Here is a 27917-nt window from a genome sequence, read left to right on the forward strand (position 1 = left end):
TCAAGAGGTTAGAGGTAGAGGAACAATGAAGAGGTTAGAGGTAGGGGAATGATCAAGAGGTTATAGGTAGAGGAATGATCAAGAGGTTAGAGGTAAAGGAACAATCAAGAGGTTAGAGGTAGAGGAATGATCAAGAGGATAGAGGTAGAGGAATGATCAAGAGGTTAGAGGTAGAGGAACAATCAAGAGGTTAGAGGTAGAGGAATGATCAAGAGGTTAGATGTAGAGGAACAATCAAGAGGTAAGAGGTAGAGGAACAATCAAGAGGTTAGAGGTAGAGGAATGATCAAGGGGTTAGAGGTAGAGAAATGATCAAGAGGTTAGAGGTAGAGGAACAATGAAGAGGTTAGAGGTAGAGGAACAATCAAGAGGTTAGAGGTAGAGGAACAATCAAGAGGTTAGAGGTAGAGGAATGATCAAGAGGTTAGAGGTAGAGGAATGATCAAGAGGTTAGAGGTAGAGGAATGATCAAGAGGTTAGAGGTAGAGGAATGATCAAGAGGTTAGAGGTAGAGGAACAATCAAGAGGTTAAAGGTACAGGAACAATCAAGAGATTAGAGGTAGAGGAACAATCAAGAGGTTAGAGGTAGAGGAACAATCAAGAGTTTAGAGGTAGAGGAACAATCAAGAGGTTAGAGATAGAGGAACAATCAAGAGGTTAGAGGTAGAGGAACAATCAAGAGGTTAGAGGTAGAGGAACAATCAAGAGGTTAGAGGTAGAGGAATGATCAAGAGGTTAGAGGTAGAGGAATGATCAAGAGGTTAGAGGTAGAGGAACAATCAAGAGGTTAGAGGTAGAGGAATGATCAAGAGTTTAGAGGTAGAGGAACAATCAAAAGGTTAGAGGTAGAAGAACAATCAAGAGGTTAGAGGTAGAGGAATGATCAAGAGGTAAGAGGTAGAGGAACAATCAAGAGGTTAGAGGTAGAGGAACAATCAAGAGGTTAGAGGTAGAGGAACAATCAAGAGGTTAGAGGTAGAGGAACGATCAACTGGTTAGAGGGAGAGGAATAATCAAGAGGTTAGAGGTAGAGGAATGATCAAGAGGTTAGAGATAGAGGAAAGATTAAGAGGTTAGAGGTAGAGGAATGATCAAGAGGTTAGAGGTAGAGGAACAATCAAGAGGTTAGAGGTAGAGGAACAATCAAGAGGTTAGAGGTAGAGGAATGATCAAGAGGTTAGAGGTAGAGGAAAGATTAAGAGGTTAGACGTAGAGGAATGATCAAGAGGTTAGAGGTAGAGGAATGATCAAGAGGTTAGAGGTAGAGGAACAATCAAGAGGTTAGAGGTAGAGGAATGATCAAGAGGTTAGAGGTAGAGGAAAGATTAAGAGGTTAGAGGTAGAGGAATGATCAAGAGGTTAGAGGTAGAGGAATGATCAAGAGGTTAGAGGTAGAGGAACAATAAAGAGGTTAGAGGTAGAAGAACAATCAAGAGGTTAGAGGTAGAGGAATAATCAAGAGGTTAGAGGTAGAGGAACAATCAAGAGGTTAGAGGTAGAGGAATGATCAAGAGGCTAGAGGTAGAGGAACAATCAAGAGGTTAGAGGTAGAGGAACAATCAAGAGGTTAGAGGTAGAGGAACAATCAAGAGGTTAGAGGTAGAGGAATAATCAAGAGGTTAGAGGTAGAGGAACAATCAAGAGGTTAGAGGTAGAGGAATGATCAAGAGGTTAGAGGTAAACAATCAAGAGGTTAGAGGTAGAGGAACAATCAAGAGGTTAGAGGGAGAGGAACAATCAAGAGGTTAGAGGTAGAGGAATGATCAAGAGGTTAGAGGTAGAGGAATGATCAAGAGGTTAGAGGTAGAGGAACAATCAAGAGGTTAGAGGTAGAGGAATGATCAAGAGTTTAGAGGTAGAGGAACAATCAAGAGGTTAGAGGTAGAGGAACAATCAAGAGGTTAGAGGTAGATGAACAATCAAGAGGTTAGAGGTAGAGGAATGATCAAGAGTTTAGAGGTAGAGGAACAATCAAGAGGTTAGAGGGAGAGGAATGATCAAGAGGTTAGAGGTAGAGGAACAATCAAGAGGTTAGAGGTAGAGGAGCAATCAAGAGGTTAGAGGTAGAGGAGCAATCAAGAGGTTAGAGGTAGAGGAACAATCAAGAGGTTAGAGGTAGAGGAACAATCAAGAGGTTAGAGGTAGAGGAAAGATCGAGAGGTTAGAGGTAGAGGAATGAAGCTGCAGCCATATTGTGAGCACTGTTTTGACAGACGCGCTGGGATTGATAGTCTACGGTTAACAGAGTAAGCAGACAAAACTTAACTTTTATTGATATTTCAGGTGTTCTGGCTACTGCAAGAATGATGGCCTCTGCACACACACCGAGACTGATGGTGAGGTGGAGTTGGTGTGTCACTGTTCGAACGGCTGGACAGGCAAGCAGTGCGAGACGCCTTTGCCACTCTGTGAAAACTTCTGTGAGAACAATGGCACCTGTCATGCCATCAGCGGCCAGGCCCCATACTGCATCTGTAACGTGAAGTTTGAAGGTGTGTGTCGTGGAGGGGCTAAACCTTTAGACTGATATTCTTAAACGTATCGGCACCTCAGTTTGCCTCTCGTAGAAGTTGCTGGGTTTTTCATTTACCATTTTCCAATCCTTGTGATAGTTTTACACGACTTCTGCACCATGAATAGTAATATTACCCTGGAGAGCCTGGTTAATTTTCTCTGTGTCCTTGGAAAATGGTGGTAATGGGAGGCTGATATGTTTCAGAATATGGACCTTAGATTCAGAGGTGGGTGTGATGGGGGGTGGGGCTGTACAGAGACTTTTAGAGTCAGGTGGGTGTCACAGAAGGGCTCAACAAAGGCCTTTAGATCACTTAAGACAGTAATGTCTCAATTTATTGGACTTAACAAATGGAACAAAAGCATGGAGTCTGGACAGTCTTGAATTTTGTACTTGTCCGTATTTACAGTGTGTATGTTCACCTGGATGCCAGTCGCCAGCTGTGCTCACTGGCTGTTTGCCTCATTCACTCAGAAACTGGTTCTGCAAGTTTTATTTACATAAGGTGGCTTTATCCTCTAACTGAATATTTGTTGTACTATATAGTTTCTACGCATTTACAGAAAATAGTTCTGTTTATCACCCAGTTTCTGCATTTCACCTTGTACGTTTATTTTACCACACTGGGTTATCTTCTTTACTTTATATTGGCCTGGAAAAGTCCAATTCCATTCAGTGTTGGATGTGACTTCCCTGCTCCTTGCCTGATAGATCAAGGTGCTGCTGTGCTACATTAGCTTGCATGCAGCTGTACCACCCTCACTTAGATCCCCTTCTTTTCTCGCCCATGAACCAACAGGTATCCGCTGTCAGAAGTGCAAGAAGCTGCATTGTGAGCATGGAGGAACATGTCATGTGTTGCAGCACAACGGTACAGATGTGTTTGAGTGCTCCTGCGCCCCCGGCTACCATGGGACCAACTGCTCCCAGTCCAAATGTGATGGCTTCTGTGTTCATGTGAGTTGTTATAATCTGCACTGTACAGGAATTGTATTTTTGTTTGCTTAGTAATTATATCTATAAATTACAAGCTTATAAAAGTAAAGGAGAATCTTTGTTATCTCTTTGGTGAATAGAATGTGGAATTTGACCCTCTTTAGACACAGTTTTGACATAATACCAACTCTGTGTTATTAATGCATTTGTAACACTGTTAACCTTGACTTTCAGGGCAGCTGTTCACTCACGCCCGGGGGGTCACCGATCTGCGAGTGCAAGCCTGGCTGGAGCGGCCAAACATGTCGGTTCTGCCATAACAGTGAGCCTGACTTCTAGAGTTTTTAGTGCATGCCTCAGTGTTGGCTCCATAGGAAGAGAAGCCAAACAATTATTAGCTTAGGGAAGACATCTTTCACTCCTTTTTTATTATTTTACTCTGGATCCAGCGGTGGAGAGGTGTCTCCGTAATGGTCTGACTGAAGTATTAATGTGAGTTTTAAAAATTAACAAAGGTATTGATAATGAATATACAGCAATAAAAAGATGTTGAGATTCATGGCAATTAGTCTGTGTGAGTCTTATCCATTAAATTCTTCAAGCTAACCCGCAAGTTCAACCAAGTGGTTTTGGCTAAGTTCAGTTGAGCAAACAGTGCGAAGGGACTCCCGGACTCTACACTCCCTATGCCTGCTGAGTTCAAGAGAAAAATCATGCAACTTTAGGCCTACAAATCACATGCTCAAAGTTTGTTTTTCCTTAACTTGCTTCACCACACAGAGCAGCAAGAATTCAGCTGCCAGATACCGATGAAAACAGAATACCCCCCTAATCAGTTTGGGTGCCCCTCTTGCACTAGACACCTCATATCCTTGTGTGTCCCTGTGTGGAGAAGGTGGGAGATGAAGCACAATATCTCTCCCCCAGGGCCGCTGTGTGAAGGCAACCCATGTGACGATGTTGAGTGTCTGAATGACGGGAGGTGCAGCGTGATTTCTGGGCCTCCCCGCAAAGCCAAGTGCTCCTGTCAGCCAGGCTACAGCGGAGAGACCTGCGAGATCTCTCAGTGTGACTTCTGCAAAAATGTAAGTGTTGAACTGTTGACACTGCCACCTCTGTTGAATTCTGTGCAAGTCTTATTATGTGATTTTTTTAACCCTTAGATGGCTGTGGAATTATATTTAGACCGTCCAAAATTCAGTCAGTCAGTTTTGTATGGCAGAAATATAACAACACTTCCAGACTGCGGTAGAATCCATATATAGACGATAGTTAAAACATCTATTATGCGGCGTAACTATATTTGTGCTACGGTCCTAAAGTTGGCAGTGACTATATATGGACGATTAATTTGGGGGGGAGCTACTCTCCAAATACTACAGCCGCTTAAGGGTTAATGTTTGGTCCAAGTGAACAGAACATGTGACGAAACAGGATAGGTAGTGTTGGTAAGGAAGGATGAACCGAAAGTATGTTATGGATGTGAGAGCAAGATGTGTATTAGGATGAGTGAGTTTGAGTAATGCAGAGGTGTACAGGAATTTAGAGGAGAATGAAGAGGAGGAGGAGGAGGAGGAGGAGGAGAGGTGGTGAAAGGATGATTAAAGAGATGGTCAGGAAATGTGTTGAAGTAAGAGCAAGATGTGTATTAGGATAAGTGTGGATAATGAAGAAGTGTACAGAAAATGTGTTATAGATAAGAAAGCAAGATGTGTATTGGGGTGAGTGTGAGTAATGCAGAGGTGTACAGAAAATGTTTTATAGATAAGAAAGCAAGATTTGTATTGGGGTGAGTGAGTGTGAGTAATGCAGAGGTGTACAGAAAATGTATTGTAGATGGGAAAGCAAGATGTGTATTGGGGTGAGTGAGTGTGAGTATCGCAGAGGTGTACAGAAAATGTGTTATAGATAAGAAAGCAAGATGTGTATTGGGGTGAGTGTGAGTAATGCAGAGGTGTACAGAAAATTTATTGTAGATGGAAAAGCAAGATGTGTATTGGGGTGAGTGTGAGTATTGCAGAGGTGTACAGAAAATGTGTTATAGATAAGAAAGCAAGATGTGTAGTGGGATGACAGGATGTGACCAATGAAGATGCTGTGTGGATGTGAGAGCAAGGTATGTAGAATGCAGGATGGTGTGACTGGTCAAACAAAATTCATTGGGGTGGTTTAGACATGTGGGAATGAAGAATGGTTATGAAAGTAGTGTAATAAGAGGTTAGGGGTGGTTGTTGATGGCTATGGATTGCTTAGAAAAACATGAATACAGGAGGTAAGAGAGAGGTGTGAAAGAGAGGTAAGAGGGAGGTGTGAAAGAGAGAGACACAAATAAAGAGAGGTAAGAGGGAGGTGTGAAAGAGAGAGACACAAATAAAGAGAGGTAAGAGGGAGGTGTGAAAGAGAGAGACACAAATAAAGAGAGGTAAGAGGGAGGTGTGAAAGAGAGACACAAATATAGATAGGTTAGAGGGGGGGGGAAGAGAGACACATATAAAGAGAGGTAAGAGGGAGGTGTGAAAGAGAGACACACAAATAAAGAGAGGTAAGAGGGAGGTGTGAAAGAGAGAGACACAAATAAAGAGAGGTAAGAGGGAGGTGTGAAAGAGAGACACACAAATAAAGAGAGGTAAGAGGGAGGTGTGAAAGAGAGACACACAAATAAAGAGAGGTAAGAGGGAGGTGTGAAAGAGAGAGACACAAATAAAGAGAGGTAAGAGGGAGGTGTGAAAGAGAGAGACACAAATAAAGAGAGGTAAGAGGGGGGTGTGAAAGAGAGAGACACCAATAAAGAGAGGTAAGAGGGAGGTGTGAAAGAGAGAGACACAAATAAAGATAGGTAAGAGGGAGGTGTGAAAGAGAGAGACACCAATAAAGAGAGGTAAGAGGGAGGTGTGAAAGAGAGAGACACCAATAAAGAGAGGTAAGAGGGAGGTGTGAAAGAGAGAGACACCAATAAAGAGAGGTAAGAGGGAGGTGTGAAAGAGAGAGACACCAATAAAGAGAGGTAAGAGGGAGGTGTGAAAGAGAGACACCTATAAAGAGAGGTAAGAGGAGGTGTGAAAGAGAGAGACACCAATAAAGAGAGGTAAGAGGGAGGTGTGAAAGAGAGAGACACCAATAAAGAGGGGTGAGAGGGAGGTGTGAGAGAGACTCCTATAAAGAGAGCTAAGAGGTAGGTGTGAAAGATAGAGACACCAATAAAGAGAGGTAAGAGGGAGGTGTGAAAGAGAGAGACACCAATAAAGAGAGGTAAGAGGGAGGTGTGAAAGAGAGAGACACAAATAAAGAGAGGTAAGAGGGAGGTGTGAAAGAGAGAGACACAAATAAAGAGAGGTAAGAGGGAGGTGTGAAAGAGAGAGACACAAATAAAGATAGGTAAGAGGGGGGTGTGAAAGAGAGACACACAAATAAAGAGAGGTAAGAGGGAGGTGTGAAAGAGAGAGACACCAATAAAGAGATGTAAGAGGGAGATGTGGATACTGCCAAAAAAGTGTATGAGTAACATCAGAGAGGGAAAAGTGCGAATGTGGAGAATGTTTGGGAAAGTCCTTTGTCTGGCAGCGGACTCGTAGTGGTTTCTTGCAGACTCCTTACGTTCTTATGTTCTTAATAATAATAATGTTACGTGACCACCATTTTTCAGGGCCAGTGCTCCCTACACGAAGGCATGCCCAGCTGCGAGTGTGACCCAGGCTGGACCGGACAACACTGCGACGAACAAAAATGCCACTCAGGGGGTCGGTATTGTTTACTTTCACTTGCCTGCCTGCCACACCTGCTGATATGACAAATTTTTAACGTTATCAAATATTCAATATATAGATAGACAGATTGATTGTTTGATAAATAGATAGGAAGGTAGGTAGGTAGGTAGATAGATACTGTGGAAAATATTTTTTTTACGTTATCAAATACTCGGTAGGTAGATAGACAGATAGATAGAAAGAAAATAGGTAGGTAGATAGATAGATATAGAGATAAATGTTTGGCAGGTTTCTGTGGTCTAATAAATTTGATTCTTGAGTTTATTGGAATTAAGATCAATGAGTAATCTAATGGCATGCAATTTCCTAGTCAGGCTGTAATCTTTTGTTACCGTCACAGATCCGAACTGTGGCTGCCAGCCTGGCTACCATGGCGCCAACTGTGAGCACAACGTCTGTGAGAACTACTGCCACAAGGTAATGTCTGCCTTCCCCATGGCTTTGTGCCTCATATGATATTTTTTTTTTAATTCGAACACATTGTTTAACCCAGTAGCAGCGACGGGACAGATTTGTGGCTTTACCATGTAGCAGTGACGGGCCAAATTTGTGCCATGATATAACCCCCCAAAATAGATGATACATAATCTGATCACAAATGCTTTGATATATATTATGAAATGGTTTGTGTGAGGGGTGATTTTTTCTCATTTTTCTCGCTTGGAGGGAGCATTAAGAAACATGATCCCCGCTGCTATCGGGTTAAAAAAAAAAAATGTTATAATCTTCAGAAACATGAATAAAGAGAGGTGAGAGGGAGACATGAATAAAGAGAGGTAAGAGGGAGGTGTGGATGTTGCAAAAAAAGTGTATGAATAACATCAGCGAGGGAAAAGTGGAGAGTGTCAGGAGGTCCTTTATCTGGCAGTGGACTCGTAGTGGTTGATAATAAAGTTACATGACCACCATTTTTCAGGCAATTCATCATCATACATTGTTTAAAAACATGCCATAATCTTCAAGCATTCTGTGGCATATTAGCAGTTGTAAGGTTTGTTAGTGAGGCTGCCATGCTGTGTTGTAGTGTGTGGCCTCACCTGTTGTGTCCTGGACTGGGATATGATGTGATGTGTGTTGTGTGATGCAGGGTGAGTGTGAGCTGCAGGATGGGGAGGCCGTCTGCACGTGTCCCATTGGCTACAGTGGGGACAGGTGCCAGCACAACAAGTGTGACCACTACTGCCACCGTGTAAGTAATTATTTTAATGATGACAATAAAATCAATATTAATTAGAATAAAAATGAGAATAATAGTTGAAGATTTTATTAGGCCAAAAAAGTTACTATGTTACAAACACAGAATACCATCTTGACCACACTGAAACTGATACAACTAAAACTTTCTGGACTATATTATTGTATCTTCCAGTGTAGGTTTTATTCCATTTGCAGTCTGTTCATGCTTGCTTAGTCCTTCGAAAACTGAGATGGCTTCATGCAGTGACCTCACAACCACTTAACCTTTCCAGGGCACATGCTCGGCAACAAAGGACGGTGTGACGTGCCTCTGCCAGGAAGGTTACACTGGCAAGCGGTGCAACGTGACGGTCCCCTCCAGCCCCTGCATCCCCAACCCCTGCCAGAACGGGGGCGAGTGTGTGCTGGTGCATGGGGAGGGGCTGTGTCGCTGCCCCCTAGAGTTCGCCAATGACAAGTGCCAGGAAAGAGTGTATGGCAGACCGAACCCGTGCGCCAGCCTGACTTGCCTTCACGGGGGCGTCTGTCAGGTAGGCGCACTTTTCCCTCGCTACCCTGAATTGCCACACGTACCTCCTTAATCCCTTGACTGCAGATTTCCTACAAGAAGCAGTAGTAGTAGAAGTAGTAGTAGTAGTCAGTAGTAGTAGTAGTAGTAGTAGTAGTAGTAGTAGTAACCTCTTAGAAAAGTAGTGACCACATAAAAGTTGTCACACTAAACATAGCAATAACATGATCAATACACAAACACATGCAGTGATTTGAAAGTATTGTGAATTAACATAAAAAAGACAAACATTAACATTAACGATACAGTCATAACTTCTACAAGAGCATATTCTGTGAGTTTAAGACTTATGGGGATTAGCATAAGACTAGATAATCACACCACTACACTTCAAGCCAACCAGAGGAGGCATTTAACCCGGTAGCTGCGGGGATCATGTTTCTTAAAGGCCCCTATTAAGCGAATTAATGAGAAAAAAATCATCACTCACACAAATCATTATATAATATTTATCAACGCATTTGATATCAGTTGGTGCATCCTCTATTTTTGGGGGTTTATGTCAATGCAAAAATTTGGCCCATTGCTGGTATGCGGTAAACCCACAAATTTTGCCCATCGCTGCTATTGGGTTAATGAGGCACCATCACATCATTACAGTGGAAGGGCATGTCAAGCAGCATCAGTGCAGTGTGTCGGTGTATGGAGGGCTGGGCCGGGGAGAACTGTGGAGACCAGACAGCCTGCAGGGACAACTGGTGCTTCAACGGGGGGACCTGTCGACCCAACCCTGACCCAACGCTACAGAACACCTGCGAGTGAGTTAATGAGGAGTGGGAAGAATGTACCTGGTTTTCATTTTGTCCCGTATTACAAGTCGAATCCGAGAAGTTTCGAGTCCCTACAGAGTTATTCATCCCGAACTCTAAGGACCCAAAACTTCTCGAATTTGACTTGTAATACGGTCCCTTAAGCGAACTCTTTAGGGACCTGAAGCTTCTCGAATTTGACTTGTAATACGGCCCCTAAAGCGAACTCTGTAGGGACCCAAAACTCCTCGGATTTGACTTGTAATACGGCCCTATGTGTTATGTAAGAGGCATTTAGTGTACAAGGAATTAGGCAGATTGTTTGTGAAGGTGACGATATTTCTGGATGCGATATTAACAGCTCTGATTCTGCCCTAGGTGTCCTGATGGCTACTTCGGCCTACGCTGCGAATCACTTGAGGACGAGAGTTTGAAGATCTCCCAAGACTCATCAGCCAACACAGCGACCATCATCATTGGAATATTTGTCGCTGTGAGTATTCCCTTGTCCCTATCAGCTTAGTAAAGGAACACTGATATTGCTGATGCTTGTGGGGTGCAAAGGGCAATTGTTTATTTCAATTATCTGATCCTGTTCTGCTTGGGACATGACTGTACATGAATAGGTGGAGGCTTCAGAGACTCAATTGAATCTAATGTTCACAACAGCTTCTTGTTACTAGAACTTAAGTAACTCTCTAGCATGGCACCAGAGGTCTTAATTTCACTTGAGTCCTTTATTCATTCTGGTCTATTTTCACATATGATTTGCAATCCCATCAATCTCAACTCAAAACTCTCAGTTATAAAACAAAAAGTCCTCATATAACTAATCTCTGTGAAACAAATCTTCACCTGAAACTCCCCAAACTATGAACCAGACACAGCCTTTAATATGATAAAAATGTATTACACCTTTCATATAACGGTACTATCCCTTTCACACTCTTTTAAGTTCTAGTTCCTATTCTACTAATCCCCTAAGCCATTAACTAAGGCACAGCTATTCATGTAATTCTTGATATAACTTTCATACTCTAAATAGCAAAAGTTTGTTCCTGCAACTTCCCGGGCTATCAATATTTATCTCTCTATTATACCTTCCTTATCTGTGCAGCAAATCCTCTTCTGCCAACCAGCTATTTATAACCTGCATGTTCGGAGTCTTCTGGTGAGGGTGATGGACTGAAGCTTGTGGCATTGGTCCTCCTTTGAAGCTTTTGTGCGGCTTCTCTTCAGGTGGTGGTGCTGGTGGTGGCGGTGGTGGTGGCGTGGCTGTGGCAGAGGCAGCGGGCGAAGGGCATCTCTCATGTACGTTTGGAGGAGAATGGCGGGACAGTGGAGATGACCAACCCAATGTACTTGCATGCGTCTGGTGACCAGGAGGACGACCCCAACCCTGTCTTCTCCCTGCATGACTCGGTAAGACTAGCTGGCACTGGTTAGGTTAGGTCCTGCTAGCTTTAGTGGTCCCCTTCCTCCCTCAGTCCTTTCCTTATTAATGACTCCCTTCTCCCTTCCCTCATGACTCAGTAAGACTAGCCGGCACTGGTTAGGTTAGGTCCTGCTAGCTTTAGTGGTCCCCCCCTCCTTCCCTCCCTCACTCAGTCCGTCCTTTCCTTATTAATGACTCCCTTCTCCCTTCCCTCATGACTCGGTAAGACTAGCCGGCACTGGTTAGGTTAGGTCTTGCTAGCTTTAGTGTGACCTGTTCCTTCTTCCTTCCCTCCCTCACTCCCTTACTTATTTACTCTCTCCTTTCTGCACCAGTTAGTCTTGTCCCCCTCCCTCACTCCTGAATCAGTTGGTCCATTCTTTATTGTCTATAGTATCTCCCTCCCTCTGTCTCTTATTTATTACTCCTTCCTTCTTTCCCTCCTGCTCCAGTTAATCTTGTTCCTCTCCATCACTCCCTTATTTATGCCTCCCTCCTCCCCTCCCCTTGTTTATTCCACCAACCTTCCTCCCCACACCCCAACACTCAGTCGCATCTCCCTCCCTGCCGTCCACCGTTCAGCCCTCCCGCCGGTCAGTCATGCATTCGTCTCGTCTCCTTCCTTCCAGGTGTATCTGCCTAGTTTGCAGTATTTTCGGGCCCCTGTTCCAGCGCAGTTTGGGGTAATTTGATCTCAGGTTCTTACACTGTCTGATCCACCACACACTTGCATGCAGTTTTCATGGACTTTTCTTATTGCTGTATGAACTCGTGGAAATGCCCACCCATCCAGCTTAGGTTGTTCAAGTGAGGAATACACCTGAGCTCCTAACAGTAACAGTAGTAGTAGTGGTAGTAGTGGAAGGGGCAGTATTATTAGCAGTATCTCCATAATTCATCTAACATCCATATATAAGTCAGCTCCCTTTACCTGACCCAAAGAATTGCAAAAAAATTAAGCTTTTCCACGAGTACATACAAGAAAAGCTCAATTCACGTTTCCTTACACCCTAATGTTTTCTGCAAATATTCACCAGAGTAGAAAACTTATTTGAACTTTTCTACAAAAATTATCATCTTTGTGAATAAGTATTTTAAAGAGAGAGTAATCATAGAATGGAAAAAGAGAGATTGATCAGCGTGCCAGCAAGGATAGAAGTTAGATGTTTTTCTTGCGTTGCCTATATCACTGGTAGGCTATTTTGAGGGGCCTGGCAGCTTGGTAATGGCGCCAGTGAAGATATGTTACCCACTTGAATGGTCACCCCTGATAGTACCTCAACTTTTGTCTGCAGCCGAACATTTTTACCCTCTCGTTCCCTAACAGTGAGGTATTAATAAGACATCAAGACCTGAAAGTTGTGGTATTGGTCCTGTGCACAGTTGCCAGATTATCGTACTCAGAGCATAGTATTTACCAATTTCTGACGCCTAAGTATTGCCAAGAAACATCAGGAATTAACTATTTTAACGATATTTATAAGTGAATCTCCTCATTGGGGTCCATGAGACAGTTTCTGGGTCGGAAGTTGGTAAATATAAGAGGCTGAGTACGACAATCTGGCAACGTTGGACCTGTGGCTTTTTCTGGGTAACACTTGTGGCCGGTTAGCTTCCCCTCACACTAGGCTCCCATTGGCCCTTGTAGCCGAAGAAGGGTTGCACGAGGACTGGAGGCTGGAAGAGGACAAGCAGTGTGTTGAGGAGTGCTGTAGTGGTGGACAGTGTGTAGCTAGTGGACCACCTCGCCCCCTCCTGGTCATTCTCAGTACTATTAAGACTCCCATGCCATGTACTTAAGATGCTCATTAACCTGTATTTATTTTCACCTGAGACATATAACTTACATATAAGGAGGAGGCTTAATTTGTACTTGTTTTCTTCTGAGGTTTTGAGGTTACTTTCAGTTTTTATTGTTATATATTTTTTGGGGGGTTACAGAAGTTTGGCATCATCACTTTATATACGTAACTCACAATTCACTGTTCTGATTTTGATCCAGCACTTATTTTTACTTTTTGAACATTGATACTTTTTTTTGCAGAGTAAGTGAATGTTATAATGAAGCTTCATGTACTATTTGCTTCACCAAGTCTGTGCTTCTGTGAGTCTGTGGCTGGGGTGTTCCTGCGTCTGTGTCTGTGTCTGTATTCATGTCAGGGGGAGTGATATCGGTAGGGAAAGTGTAGAAGCATCCATTGACCTTACCACAGCCATGGGTCAGGTGGTGATTGCAACACTTCTCTTCCCTTTATTATTGCCCTCCCTCAGAAGTTCAGTTAAGCCTAAAGCCATATTTGATGAACACCTAACATACATTTTTTTTTAAACTTTTTTTATGCACACTACATGGTCCTTTTTTCCGGTAAGCTGCTTCCTTAACTGTAGAAACTATCAACAACAATAAAAAAAACTAATTTCTATACCACAGACACAGATGCAGACACGGATCACAAAACAGTATATGCCCAGCCGTCATCACTGTTGACTTCTTTGTTACACCGTCTTATGCCTGAAGAAGCTTTATCACAACACCATCAAAAGCACTCACACACACAGCCTTTGCCGCCACCAGTGAGGAGGTTCAGGGGACTGGTCTGAAGCCATTCCTGTTGACACCTTTCCCGTGCAATACTTGTCGCTGATTAATCATTTTGTGTGCCTGTACAATAATTGCTATCTTCTGAAAGTAGCTGCAGGTTCACATTTCGAGCTGTTTTGTCATTACATTGGCAGGGTGTGTTTGACAGTTCACTCACACAAGACTTTCTTTCCACTCAAGCTCGGCGCCATATGACCCTGGCTGTTGCGGCGCCTAATTTAAATCAATCAATCCACTCAAGCCCATCCCTGTGCTGTCCAACTCCCTAATGCAAGAGTTAATCAGGATCTTCATTCTTTCATACCTTTCATTGGTAAACGCATTCTCAAACAGCCTTCCTATGACTTAGACTTTATAGAAGTGCAAAAATTTGAACACTTTGAACTTAATTTGATCTCGCATTATGACTCCTTCCTCTCCTTCATGTAATATTGAGAACCATGTTGCAGGCTTTTACTTATCTTCTGTCCTTGTTTCAATTTCCTATAATGAATGAAGAAAAATTAGGAAAAAATCTACTTTTGAAATAGACCTGAGATATAAGAATCAACCATTGCCATTATGAAGGTAGATACTTTTTTTTCCTTATCTATTTTTCCAAACATTTTTACCCGAGGATAATTTTTAAGAGTAGTTTCATTCCTGATATGGGGACTAATAGGGATGGCACATATGGCTTGACAGAAGACTCCAAATTGTTCTGTGCCGTGAGTTGGCTGTTGTTGAGGCGAGGGAAACGTGTCATCAGTGAAGGAACGTTTAATAACACTAATTATCTCCACCGCCAGCACAGGAATAATAACCTCCATGTCTTTTCTGTAGGTCTCCTCATATGGCGCTTACCACATTTATGGTTGCTGTAAGTTCTCTCTTTCCTCCTCAGTTTTCCTCACAGTTCCTCTTTTCTTTCATTCCATCTTTTTCTGTCTCTCGTTTCTTGGCTGTTTGACACGGGATGCGATGCTCAGTGCACTGCGGCTACACACTCACGATGCTCGATAAGTTATTATGTGCACTGAAAGAAATGTCTAATAACTCAACCTCTGATTTTGACTCTTATTGCCAGTAGTTTTCACAGTCACATACTGAAGACCTAACACTAAAGAGGTTTTGGATGAGACTAGGAGCTGCTTTCACAGTTACTTTGTTTGTTTTGATCATTACCGATGGCGGCGATCTCTGCTATAGTTTTCCACGTGAAACTGGCCTATGGGGTAGTGGTGGCTGCAGAGGAAGTGAGAGGTGTTGAGAGTGTGTGGCAAGGTGCGGGGCTAAGCTAATCCCGCAGCCGCCACTTCCCCATCGGCCAGTTTGACGTGGAAATACTATCGCAGCGATCACCGCCATTGTTAACGATCAAAACAAACAAAATGACTGTGAAAACGGCCCCTAGATCACTTTCCTCACTTCAACTGACCTGCTAAAGACTAATATACATGCCTGAAGGAAGCTATGTCAGCAAAAATTAAGCTGGTGATCATTTGGATACATAACAGTGCAACTAAAATCAAGGTGTCGACAGTTTGGGTACATAACATTGCCACTAAAATGACCCCAGCTGTTGGAGGTCATGCTGGTTTCCTTCCGCAGTGTAGTTGGTATTGCATCCAGTGTGAAACAGCCATATATAATGCATGACATCCTTTTCCTCCTCCTCCTCTATGAGTATTCCTATGCAGCAATGCCTGAGGTTGTTCTGCAGCGCTACCTGGTTCTGTGCCTCTTGTAAATATGCACAGATAGGCAGTATATGTGTCTGGTTACTCCTCCTATATCTGATGGATCGTGGCTTCACCTCTGCCTCACATAGAAGAGGAAGAGTAGAGAGTACACCTTTTATCTGGCATAGCTTAAGCTGTATACAAGCAAAGAAAAAGGAAACATAGACCATGCACTTCTTAGTATGACATAGTTTAAGCTGCATATAAGCAAGTCAAGAGGAAAAATACAGTGCACCTCTTAGTATGACATAGTTTAAGCTGCATATAAGCAAGCCAAGAGGAAAAATACAGTGCACCTCTTAGTATGACATAGTTTAGGCTGCATACAAGCAAAGCAGGGTTGTAGTTATGGACAGGTTGAAACTCTTATAGTATTAGAATTTTGATAATCTGTAGAGTCCCTTTGTCACATGTTAAGATTTTTTATGTAAATTCTGTATTATTAATTTTTTTTTCAACATGAATTTTGTGTGGCATCTATTTTTCAACCCTATGCACACTTAGATGTAGCTTATAAGGTATCACTACTGCATTTTGTATAGTTTTTCCTCGGAGCATAAGTAGGTAAGGATTATACACCATTATAACAACGCTACACACCAGACTGTATGTGCTGCCATATCAGATTTCCTTCACTGACCTCTTCACAAGTACCTCCGTAGAGTCTAGCCGTGTCGGTGAATGTTGACGGTACTTTCCCATCATGCCTAGAATATTTTATCGGTAATTTACTCCCTGATCGATGTAAAACTTAGAATAGCGGTGAAAATATAATGTATAGTGCATGGGATAATTCCAGCCATGAACTTGAAAGAAAGATTAAGTCCATTAGAAGTACAAAAAAAAAAAAAAAAAAAAAAAACAGTTGTACATAGAATAGATTAGATAATGGACTAGTTAGGAAAAAAATAGTGCAAGAACAGGCAGCTGAAAACAATGCAGGAGTGACAAACAGTAATGAGAAAGAATGAAAGAAAGATTTAGTAGTCCTCTCTAAAGAACAAGGAGGCAGGTGTATATAGAACCATAGCCCCTAGAATAGAGTACAGATGGGGAAGGGTTAGTGGCAAAAACAGTAGCTACATACATCACAGGCTTGACAAACAGTAATATGGAAGAATGAAAGGAAGAGTCAACAGCACTTTCTTATCCTCTCTAAAGAACAAGGAGGCAGGTGTATATAGAACCATAGCCCCTTGCATAGAGTACAGATAGGGAAGGGTTAGTGGCGAAAACAGTAGCTAAATACATCACAGGCTTGACAAACAGTAATATGAAAGGAAGAGTTAGCAGCACTCCCTAAAGAACAAAAAAGCAATTTCATATAGATCAACCCCATAGAAGAGTAATGGACTGGTAAGGAAAGGGCAGTGAAAAAAACAAATAGGTCAGCAGGAGTGAGAAATAGTAATGAGACAAAAGAAAGAAAGATTTAGTGGTCCTCTCTAAAGAACAAAAAGAAGTTGCATATACATCAACCCCACAGCATAGAGTAGTGGACTGTTAACCCGGTAGCAGCGGGGATCATGTTTCTTAATGGTCCCTCCGAGCGAGAAAAATGAGAAAAAATCACCCCTCACACAAACCATTTCATAATATATATCAAAGCATTTGTGATCAACTTATGTATCATCTATTTTGAGGGGTTTAAATCATGGCACAAATCTGGCCCATCGCTGCTACACGGTAAAGCCACAAATTTGTCCCGTCGCTGCTACCGAGTTAAGGAAAGGGTAGTAGCAAGAACAGGTAGGTGAATACAGTGCAGGAATCAAAAATAGTAATGCTAGAAAAAGAAAGATGCAGTAGTCCTCTATAAAGAAAACTAGCCCATTGAACAGAGTAATAGACTGGTAAGGAAAGATTAATGAAAAAAAAAACACTTGTCAAAATGTACATTGTAGACATATAGAGTTCACTGCCAGTCTCTTAGCCAGCGTCCACCTCATCTGTCCCTCCCCTAGTGCAAAAACCAGGCATCAGAATGTACATTGTAGACATATAGAGTTCACTACCAGTCTCTTAGCCACTGTCCACCTCATCTGTCCCTCCCCTAGTGCAAAAAACAGGCATCAGAATGTACATTGTAGTTGTATGACACTCACTGCCAGTCTTGTATCTAACTGTCCACCCTCCTGTCCCTCCCCAGCCGAACACCTTCAAAAACCCGGTGTACGACAGTCTCTACAACGAGGCGGCAGCGGCGGCTCCCCTCACACTGGAAGAGAAGACTGGTTTGCTACAATCAGACCCACTGGGCGCCCTCGACACAAACCGGCAAACTGGGTCCAAGTCCTAACGCCGACCCTCCCTCCCGACCCTCCCTCCCGTCGCCGCGCCTCCCATCGCCCTCCTCCCCACTCCCCCCACCACCCTCATCACCACATCAACAACAGCAACAGCAACAGCAGCCGGGGTAATAGCAGCAGGCAGCCGACCTATGTGGATCTCTAGAACAGTATAATCGTGAGGTTCGGAAATAGTTGTCGGCATGTGGCAAGTTAGATGTCCTCCGCAGATGTGCTCATGGGGGTGTCTGTGCATGTGTGTGTGTGTGTTTGTCCTCGTCTTTCACGGAGGTAAAGCGAGCTGAGATACAAACGTTAAGATGTCGGTGCTGGGAAAAATATCCTTGTGTAAGAAAAATTTAAAAAAAGATGATCAGAAATGAGAAAGAAAATGCTCACTGATTGACTTAATGAGGAAAGTAGAGGAAAGAAAGAGAATACAGCAAATTGTCATGGAGTTTATCGACAAAAAGTTTAGTTCAGAAATGAGAAAGAAAATACTCACTAATTGACTTGATGAGGAAAGGAAAAGAAGAAGGAAAGTAGAGGAAAGAAAGAGAATACAGCAAATTGTCATGGAGTTTAGCGACAAAAAGTTTAGTTCAGAAATGAGAAAGAAAATACTCATTAATTGACTTGATGAGGAAAGGAAAAGAAGAAGGAAAGTAGAGGAAAGAAAGAGAATACAGCAAATTGTCATGGAGTTTATCGAGGCCTTGCAGCACCTCTTGTAGGAGAAAAAGGCCACAAGTGAGGCTGCCTGTCGCTGCTGCTGTGGAGTTGACGTGTGAAGGTGAAGACAATTGATGAAGCTATTGGCTAACGTGAGGTGGGAAGACATTTTTGTGTGTGTGAGTAAATCAGTGTTTGTGGCGAGATGTTGATGTAGGTCATGTTTGCCAGTTTTTGTGTTTCATTCCAGTTATCTCTCTTATCAGGGAGACAACTACCCGGGAAAATCAAGCAGAAGGGAAAAAATAAGGATCAAATTGTTAAAAATGCATGATAATTTAACGTTTTGACTTATTTATGTATAATGAAATCGTTAAAAAAGTTTGATAATTCAACTTAATTTTATCTTTCTCATTTACATAGAGTTAAATGGTTGAAAACATTTGATTCTCTATTTTCTTAACTTTATTTTGACTTTCATTTTCATATATAGAAAGAAACGATTAAGAAAACATTTGATAATTTAACTTTATTCAACTATTTTAATTTCATACCTCGCCACAATTTTCCAGGGTCTGTTTTTTCTATATGAATGCAAACTGGAATGACGCGTACAAACTGGTGCAAATGTCCTACCATCGTCATCCTCTTGAGTGCCATTTGAGAGTGGTTGTGTTTCCCCGAGGAGCCGTGACTTGGAGGGATCAGACTGCCTTGTCGTTGCCGCCTGGCCATGTGATAAAGTGACTCCTGCCAGAACTAGACATGTTTTGAAAATGACAGAACCCTCGTAGTGACCTTCCCACGTCCTCGTCCCTGTCGCAGCATCGGGCGAGGCAGGGCGAGGTGTCACAGTGGGGGGTGTTTATATGGGTAGTGATGTAAGGCAATTTTTATACTGCAGTGTTTATTGCTTGTACATTTATACCCTACTCCTGAGAATATCCAGTCATCCCTAATGCTCACCTCTGTATAGTCTCCAGTCAGATCTGAGGCCGTGAGTAACAGTCAGACAGGTGCCAGAAAATGGAGAAAGGGAGAAAAACATAACTAAGGATTTGTGACTTTAAAGAATTGCATAACTTAAAAAAGATTTCCCTGTTGCATCTCATTTTCTCTTGCATGTTTGCAGAAAGTAGTGGTGTGGAGAATGCATTGCTATACTGAACACATGGAACAGAAGGCTCTTAAAAATTTGCGACTTTGAAATGCCGTAATTCCAGTCCTAATAAATGTTTTTCAGTTGCATTCCCAGTTCCCACACTCCATTGTTTAAAAAAAATACTGAACACATGGAAGATAATGCCCTTAAGGATTTGTAACTTTGAAAATGCCTTGACTCCCTTCCTAATAAAGTTAAGCTTGTTTCCTGAAAATAGCATCTTGTTGTCACACATAATTTTTTCAAGTAGAGGAAACGGGTCAAAGGCAAAAATAGATATAACAAAAAAGTCCACCAACAGAAAAGCCCACTGTACTGAACACGTTTCTGGCTGGGCTGGCGCTTGGCTGACCCTGTTACTTGTGTCCTCATCTACAACGGGACAGATTTCTAGTTCCGTGTATACCCGAGTCATATGCTTGAATCTGTAATACCTTCGTTAACATTATGCAGAAAGCGAGTTATTATTTGTTTATATAAAAGCATTAAGAGTTTACCTACCGGGCATCTCTAGACTGCTCTCTGACGTGTGTGAAGCATATCAGAAACACGATGTGAATGGAAATGAATCAGAACTTTGTAAAAATAGTGTGCTTTTGTGTGTGTGTGTGTTGACAAGTGCTTAGCGTGGATGTGAACCTTAAGTAGCCTTTGTCCCAAGCCTGGCAGCCCATATATCGATACCTGAAATACGGAAATCTACTCATCTATGCACTGTGGGTTACATATTAGCCACTCGGGAATACTCACGGGCCTTCCTCATGCTGTTAATCGCCTTTTTATTCCCTTTTTTCATTTAGTCAGTCAAGTTACTAAGGAACAAATCCTCAGCTCCAAATAGTAGCAATAAGAGACAATCACTCACAGTACAAGCTCTCCTTTCCTAGGCTGTTCCCTTGAGATCAGTTCCAGCAATGTCAGTCAGCCAGAGATCCAGACCACTTTTACAGGCTAATGGCTACACCCAACATATTTTTTTCTCCGTTAGTAATAGCATGGCACAAATAGGCCAAGAAAAAAATACTGGTGGTGAATTATGTGGAATTTAATGAAGAAAAAAAACAGTTCATCATCAGACAAATAGACATTAGAATTTTCTGAAGATGATTCTTTTAAAAATTTACAGTTTTTACTTCATGTGTCTTGAAGATGTTATGAAGTCACGGTAATGGAAACATGAGGTAATGAGTGAAGAGATACATGAGTTCTCCTAAGACCCAAAAATACCGTTAAGCGTGACATGAATTTAAGTTGTCAGTGGCTCATCGCGTGCCAGTCAGTTTGAGTGTTTGGTTGCGGATAACGAGGATATTCTTACGCCCCTTTTGGGAATAGCTTGCACTGGTGCCATACTGTACATACCTCTATGCATATTATAGATCAGGATGCTGTGTGTATGTATGTATGTGTGTGTGTGTGTGTGTGTGTGTTTGCGATTCTGCTTGTATCTATTTATTTATTAAGAATCTTTCATTATTTCTTTTAATGTAAGGCAACGTAAGGTAGTAATGAGACTCAAAACCAAGTCAATTTTGTGTCCCTGTAAATATATCTCTTATAGTCCATGTTTATTGCACTATACAGGCAACGATCATCACCATAGGAGCGATTACTCATACAAGCATGGACTCTCCCAACCAAAACTCTTGAGGTGATCTCCTGCGATTGGTTGCACGATCTGTCTGGTTGGCGATGCGATTACGTGACCACGAGGCCGCGCAAGGGAGAGCTTTCCTACGCACTCTACACTCCGTCTCTATGTGCCGTTGACACCATCCATGCATCTGTCCTGTGTTTTGCTCGCTTCAAAGTATTCATGTTTGTTCTATGTCTTGTAGAACTGGACATCATCTGCAGAACCAAAGGGCGTCACTGTCCATATCCTATAAGACCTACAACCCGCAGCTTCCAAGTATTTGTGGCAGAAGCTCTTCTGAAACACCTCAAAAATTGGTGGGAAGTCTGCAACTTTACAGGATGGAAAAGTAGTTTCTAACACTATTTAATTCCTGATATTCACTTTTTAAGAAGAGGCAACATTTACTGAATCAAAGTTAAATTTCCAGTGTTTCTGCAAAGACTTTTTATTTCATTTATGTTTGGGTATTCCATGTGTGTGGGAAGAGCCCTCAAATTTCAATATATTTCTTAGTCGGTGTTATAAGACACTTTTGGTTCTCACATCAGCTGTTTGTTTCTAAAGGTCAAAGAGGGGGTCAGTCGGGTTCTAATGAGTGTTTCTTTAGGTTCACGGTACAGAAGAAGGCTCAAACTACCACCAGGACCATAATACTACTCCTGGAAATGCCCAAAAATCCTATGAAAGCCGTGTCAAATATGTGTTCTTGGGTGATGAAATATCTTATAATACAACCCTTATTAACAAGTTCATCATATTTTTTAAACAGCTTGGTCATGCTTTCATCTTATAGAGCTTCGGGGGAGTAGCAGATACTCTTAGGCGACGGCCAAGCCCAGACTTAGTTCTCTGTTCTTTTATTAGTGTTTTCTGGCGCTACAGTGTTTTTAGTTATGACCGTAATGTTCCTATACAAGCTGTGTGTGTGTGTGTGTGTGTGTGTGTGTGTGTGTGTGTGTGTGGGCGGGCGTACATGTGTGTGCGTTTACTACATACCGTTCCAGTTAGTACTCATGAAAAAAAAAAGGAAGACTCATAAGTATCTCATCCATAGCTCACTCTCTATATTGGTCACTTTTCTTCACAATGTGAGTACTAGATGGAACGATGAAAGTGCGTACAAATTGGCAAACTTTCCCCCTATTGATCAGAAGCCTTGTCACTCCATACATACAAGAGCCTCGACGAAGAAAAGAAGTACAACAAGTCAAGCGTCGGCAGTGATAACCAGCATAGTGTCTTAACCCCCCCCCCTCACCCCACCCCTCACCCCACCCTCCGTGCCTACTTGCGTGTGTGGCCTCCCCTCCCCTTCCGTCGCTGATTAACAAGTACTAGGGCTGTCAGATGGAAGTACAGTCATCCCTCAAATAGCACGGTTTCCAATAGTTCAGTTTCGGTTTTATGTGGATTTTCATGGAAGATTTTTTTAGGATTTTTGAATTTCCCGACAAGCAGGAAATTTAAAAATCCTTAAAAGATCTTCTAAGGCAATCCGTATAAAACCAAAACCGAACTATTGGAAACCGTACTATTTGAGGGATGACTATATAGTAAAAGAGTGTGTGTGTGTGTGTGTGTGTGTGTGTGTGTGTGTGTGTGTGTGTGTGTGTGTGTGTGTGTGTGTGTGTGTGTGTGTGTGTGTGTGTGTACATTAGGCTGGGGTTCCTTACGGCCATTCCATGCTAGTCTAACCATCGACAGAACAGAAATGCTCCTTTATTTTCTACCCCCCCCCTCTTTTATATTCCCTCCATCAATTTATTTCTTTATTACTCTCCATAACTCACTGAATTTAAGTAACCTATTGATTGGGAGAGCATAACTGTACTCCTATTTTACTTAACACAGTTCACAAACTTCACATACAGTACTGAAAAAAATATTCCTGTTACTAATACCAAAATTATGGCATTGGTGTCCTGTCTGGCTTGAGGAGTTCTGGTGGAATGGCCGTGTAGTCAAGTGGTGGAGGGTGACGTGTAGGTTAAAGGAAGGGTGTTCACTGAGGAGGAGGAGCTGCCTCGTAACAGTAGAAGTAGGATGCAGCTCGAGGAAGTGACGTGGTGTTGTTGCATTTAGTGGATGTAATGATTCTGTAGGCAGGTCGGCGTGAAATTTGCTTTGTTCCTTTGTAAACAGAAGTAAATGGAAGCCTGTAATGTAAGCTAAAGGAGGAGAGGAGGAGAGAAAGAGAGAGTAAGGGAGGTTGGGCATTATAAACCATGGCATGATGTTCTGTTCCTTTGTTAATTTAGAAGAGAGACAGACAGAGAGAGAGAGAGAGAGAGAGAGAGAGAGTAAATGTTGTGAGCCATAGCAGGTAATGTAGAGTGATTAAGGATGCTGGCGTACCTGTTTGATATGTTTGTTGGTGTGTGGGAACGAATGATAGTGTGTAATTCACCACGGCCTGATCACAAGTCGGACTCGCTTTCGCCAGCAGGTACCCTCCCGACGTGTGCGTAAGCCATGGGGGGTGAAGGTAGGATGGGTAATAAGCTTGGTTTACTTGTGTGTGTGTGTGTGTGTGTGTTTTTGAGTGTGTATTAAGTGTATGAATCAAGAAAGGCAAGATAGGATAGGTAACAAGATTGGCGTACCTTTGTAAAGAGTTTGTGAATATGCTGAGTACGAGTGTGTGCATATGTGTGTGTGTGTGAGCCATGTAAGGTAATGTACCACTGTAACTCTGACCCCGATCCAGCACCTCTGTCAAAACAAAGCTCACCCTCGGCCAAATGCTCCATCACTCCGGGCTTGGCTGTTGTGGCGAGTGGTGTTCTGACAGAGACGCTGAACAAGGCACCTACAGCATGGCCGGCAAGATCCACCCACCTGTGTCTGTGTGTTTACTGCGTTAGGAAGACAAAGTGTAGTGCAACGCAGACCTGTGAAGCCCCCGAGGGACCCCAACACACCGCTTCATCCATGACACGTGTGGAGAACCTTGTGGCAGCCAGGCGGACAGACTGACTGACTCTAGCCCTCATATGTGACTCTCCTTCTATCAGTCCAGCGAAGAGTGACTGGACTATAGGAGGTTTGAGAAGTTTCTGGACTGGACTGGAGAAGGCACAAAGAGTTAATTAGACTGGAGGAGGTGCAAAGAGTGACTGGACTGACTGGAGGAGGTATGAAGAGTTAACTAGACTGGAGAAGGTGCAAGAAGGGACTGGACTGGACTCTAGGAGGTGCGAGAAAGGACTAGACTGGAGGAGGTGTAAGAATATACTGTTAACTGGTATGGCAAAAGAAGGGAATGATCAGGACCTATTTCAAAACCCTCCCTCAGCCTCAAATGGATACCAGAATGTGCATATTTTCCACTAAACAAAAGTATACAGAGAGAGAGCTGTTAGCCCTTATAAAAAATAGTTTGAAGTTGATAGGAACCCCCCTCCCCCTCATCCACCTTCAGAGCCCCTGCCCCTTCCTTCCCTCCCTAACCTCCATCCACATCCGTGGCTATGCAATGTACCAGCACTGTAGGATCTGTGTGGTCTGAATATCTATGTAAAAATATGTAAACCTCCTTCTCCTGTAGTGTCTGGGGCTGCCACAGGGGAGCCACAAGAAGGTGTGTTGGGGTCCTGAGGTGCAAGTGATGTCTGCCTATTTTTGTACATAATGAAAATAACAGTGATCACTTTATTGTCCGCTGCTCATTATCCTTCCTGTGGGCGGGTGTGTACGGGGGGGTACTGGTGTGTGTGGGTGGGTGTGTGGGTGTATTTTTACCTAATTGTTGTTACCTAATTCATTTTACCAAATTCTTGTTAATTAATTCTTCTTACAAAATTGGAGAGGTGAATTGATGCTTTTGGTAATAAATGTCTACACAGAATCATGGGATATCGCTGGAATGACCTTGTGTCAAACTGGCGACTACTCTGTGAGGCTGATTCGACATATATTACCTGCATAGTCCATCAACGTCAACTCCATTTATACGGGCACGTGGCACGTTACCCAGAAACTGATCCTGCTCATCGGGTTGTATGTAAGAGACAATCCTGAGTGGAGGAGGCCGAGGGTACGCCCACAGAGTTTGTGGCTCGAGAAAGTCAATAGGTCCTGCCTGGAGGCACTCACGATGGGAAGGGGGCCTGTATGGAGACTTGCCCAGAGGGACCCCCAGACTTAATGTTTACTGTTGAGGTTTCAGGCCCTGCTCCACTACTAGTGCAGCGCTCTGCGAAGGCCGTCAACAATTATGATGTCATCCTCGATAATAATCCTTGATGCACTTATTCAAAATGTTGTAGTGAGTGAGTGAGTCGTGATTGTGTAGTGCGGCGACTATGCCTGATGAACGAGCCTCCCATAACCCACTTAGCCAGTGGGGTACCTCTTTGGCTGACTCGGTAAGGAGTGGCTCTCTCGTCATGCTGGTCGCAGGTTCAATCCCAGGCAGCCGGCGAATACCCTCACCTTGTCTTGATTAATTTCTCGTGTGTTGTTTTGATACACGCAGAGGTCATGTAGGAAAATAGAAAAAGAGAAAATAAACTCCCGGGGCATGACAATTGCTTTCATGAATAGCCTACTGATGTCCTTTTAATAAACTTGGCATCATCATAGTCACTTGGCCGTCTGTGGGTTCGCACTACATTATTTCCAACTCACTGAACATTTAACACAATGTCATTGAGCAGTACAGTTAGTTGGCCTCAAGATGACCATATATCTGACAATGATAGCATATATTGCATGGTATCTTGTCTCTCACTGTGTATATTCCCCATTCTGATTTCAACTTGTCATGATTCTTGTGAATCAGCTCTCTCACAGTTGGGTCGCACCTCAAAATGTAGTCTTATTCTCAACACCCTGAATTGTGTGTAAGAACTCATTGCGGTCCAAGACGGTCTTTATTTTTTCCTTGGTCTCCTCTTTATGCACATTGCATGTCATGATCTTTGGTTTCATCTTTCCAACACTCTTGGTACTAATTTGCTCAACAGACTCCAATTTTTTAGCAGCCTCAGCCCTTGTGTTCTCATTATCAAAGTTCATGACAAAATTACTTACATTTGTGAATCCTGAATCAGTTATTTGAATGCCATTCAATGCCTGGGAGACTTCATCCTTCATATCTATTGCCTTCTTTTCCTGGGTACAAGCTTTCACAACTAGAGATTCTTGACTTTCCTGCCTCTCTGCGCCACCTCGGCCCAACCAAGATTTGCTTTGTCAGCTCGAAGCGCATCAGCAACTGATCCGTGATCCCAGCTCTCCTGCACCTTCTCAGCCTTTGATCGATTCAGCCTCATCTTTTACCACAGATATTTCTTTAGTTAATTCTTGCTTGAATTCATCTAATTTCTCCACAATTTTGGTAGCCAGAGACGCTTTATGGAGGCATGGGATGCAAAACATAACTCATAACACCATTTGGGGCACAAACAGCATCCAGTCCACTTCTCACCTTTGAAACCCTCACACACAGCGCCCTTGGCCCTGACAGCCACGTCGACAAGTACTTTCCGTGTGGATCGAGCAAGACGCAACACATCCGATCACGACCACGACGACTCCCTCACGACTTGGCGGATTGATATGGAAAAGCAACTCGTATATCTTTTTATCATATTAATGATATTATACACATTTCTCTGAGTCCTCGGAGATAATTAATGAAATAGAAACAGTCTTCAAGTATCACTTATACTCATATGTGGTTTTATATTAAGGTCACCCAGTCCCTTGGGAAGTCTTGTCACCTTGATGAGTTTAAATCTACCGCCATTCAGGGCACGCGGTAGATGAGTTCAAACAACGCAATGGATTAATATTTGGACAATTTTACTGAATCAAACTAATGAACTGGCAGCTGTGATATCTGCAGCATAATAGTGGCAAAGAAGAGGCTTCCAAAATATAGATAAAACAAAACAGGTGCTCCCCCGACTTCTGAGGGACAACAACAACAACAACAATGGCGGCGTGGAGGGGCGGGGCGGTGGTTTGGTGCCTCGCGGTCCTCTTGATGGGGTTCTCCCTTCTTCTTGGGTGTTTTATGGGGGTAGTCACCGCCTCTACAGCCCCGTCAGTGGTAGTTGTTATCAGGTGTTATTTATTGTGTTGGCCGTCCCGTCACCAGGGTGGGAGTTAGATCCTGTCGAGTTGCCCGACTTTTGCAGGAAGGTTTGCGGGCACGTGAGGGCTTGGCAGGCCCGTCTGGGTAAGGTAAGAAAGAAACCGCCTTCCACACAGTGACGTGCCGTGCAGGAGAGTGGCTGGCATGCAGGAGGCTGGGGCAGCACGCTGTTATTTAAAACAAGAACAGGACGGTATATGTTCAGAGAGTTGCCCATCTCGCTGCGGTACTTCTCACCCTAACCATGAGTTAGATCTCATTATTCTATGCATTTTGAACCCCATATATATGCATCGCAAATTGATAGAAACGCTGCTACCAATTATTTAAAAGTTAGTGTTTTTATTGCAGGACGCGGTGTTGTGGGCCCCGGGGGTGGGAGGGATAGTGTACGACTCTCAATAATTTGGCCCACACTCGCCTGGTAAGGTTAGATTAATTCTACGGTGTTCTACCTACTACTGTTGTACTTCTCTAGTATTATGAAATAATTACAGCTGCCACTGTTTACGCACGCCATATTTGACTGCTCTGGCGATCAGCGCGGCGGCGGTGCAGCCAGTGT

The 27917-nt window shown here is 43.0% G+C and overlaps 1 protein-coding gene and 3 long non-coding RNA genes across 8 annotated transcripts in view; 3 read left to right on the forward strand and 1 right to left on the reverse strand.

The window, feature by feature from the left end:
• LOC126982920 (prolow-density lipoprotein receptor-related protein 1-like) overlaps positions 1-24904 on the forward strand; it is a 199081-nt gene extending 174177 nt beyond the window's left edge. The window contains exons 68-79 of the mRNA XM_050835202.1: positions 2285-2493; positions 3316-3473; positions 3687-3774; positions 4380-4537; positions 7096-7189; positions 7557-7633; positions 8304-8405; positions 8686-8943; positions 9582-9739; positions 10109-10223; positions 10970-11152; positions 17638-24904. Coding sequence (XP_050691159.1) covers positions 2285-2493; positions 3316-3473; positions 3687-3774; positions 4380-4537; positions 7096-7189; positions 7557-7633; positions 8304-8405; positions 8686-8943; positions 9582-9739; positions 10109-10223; positions 10970-11152; positions 17638-17787 — 1750 coding nt within the window. The 3' untranslated portion in view covers positions 17788-24904. The remainder of the gene's footprint in view (positions 1-2284; positions 2494-3315; positions 3474-3686; positions 3775-4379; positions 4538-7095; positions 7190-7556; positions 7634-8303; positions 8406-8685; positions 8944-9581; positions 9740-10108; positions 10224-10969; positions 11153-17637) is intronic.
• LOC126982923 (uncharacterized) lies at positions 4550-7078 on the forward strand. Of its 5 annotated transcripts, none has more exons than XR_007735410.1 (6): positions 4550-5194; positions 5267-5406; positions 5475-5874; positions 6121-6204; positions 6702-6796; positions 6923-7078. It is a non-coding gene; the product is annotated as an uncharacterized LOC126982923 (long non-coding RNA). The 5 variants fall into 5 exon arrangements; XR_007735408.1 differs by having other exon boundaries at positions 5267-5338; XR_007735409.1 differs by lacking the exon at positions 4550-5194 and adding an exon at positions 5995-6036 and having other exon boundaries at positions 5246-5338.
• On the reverse strand, positions 13099-15922 carry LOC126982925 (uncharacterized). The gene is made up of 2 exons (XR_007735413.1): positions 15785-15922; positions 13099-15723 (listed from the first exon to the last, which is right to left on the reverse strand). It is a non-coding gene; the product is annotated as an uncharacterized LOC126982925 (long non-coding RNA).
• On the forward strand, positions 15717-16839 carry LOC126982922 (uncharacterized). Its single transcript, XR_007735406.1, has 2 exons — positions 15717-16500; positions 16663-16839. It is a non-coding gene; the product is annotated as an uncharacterized LOC126982922 (long non-coding RNA).
• Positions 24905-27917: the final 3013 nt, after the last annotated feature.

The sequence above is a fragment of the Eriocheir sinensis genome, chromosome 52 (assembly GCF_024679095.1).
Source record: "Eriocheir sinensis breed Jianghai 21 chromosome 52, ASM2467909v1, whole genome shotgun sequence".
NCBI classification, from domain to species: Eukaryota; Metazoa; Arthropoda; class Malacostraca; order Decapoda; family Varunidae; genus Eriocheir; species Eriocheir sinensis.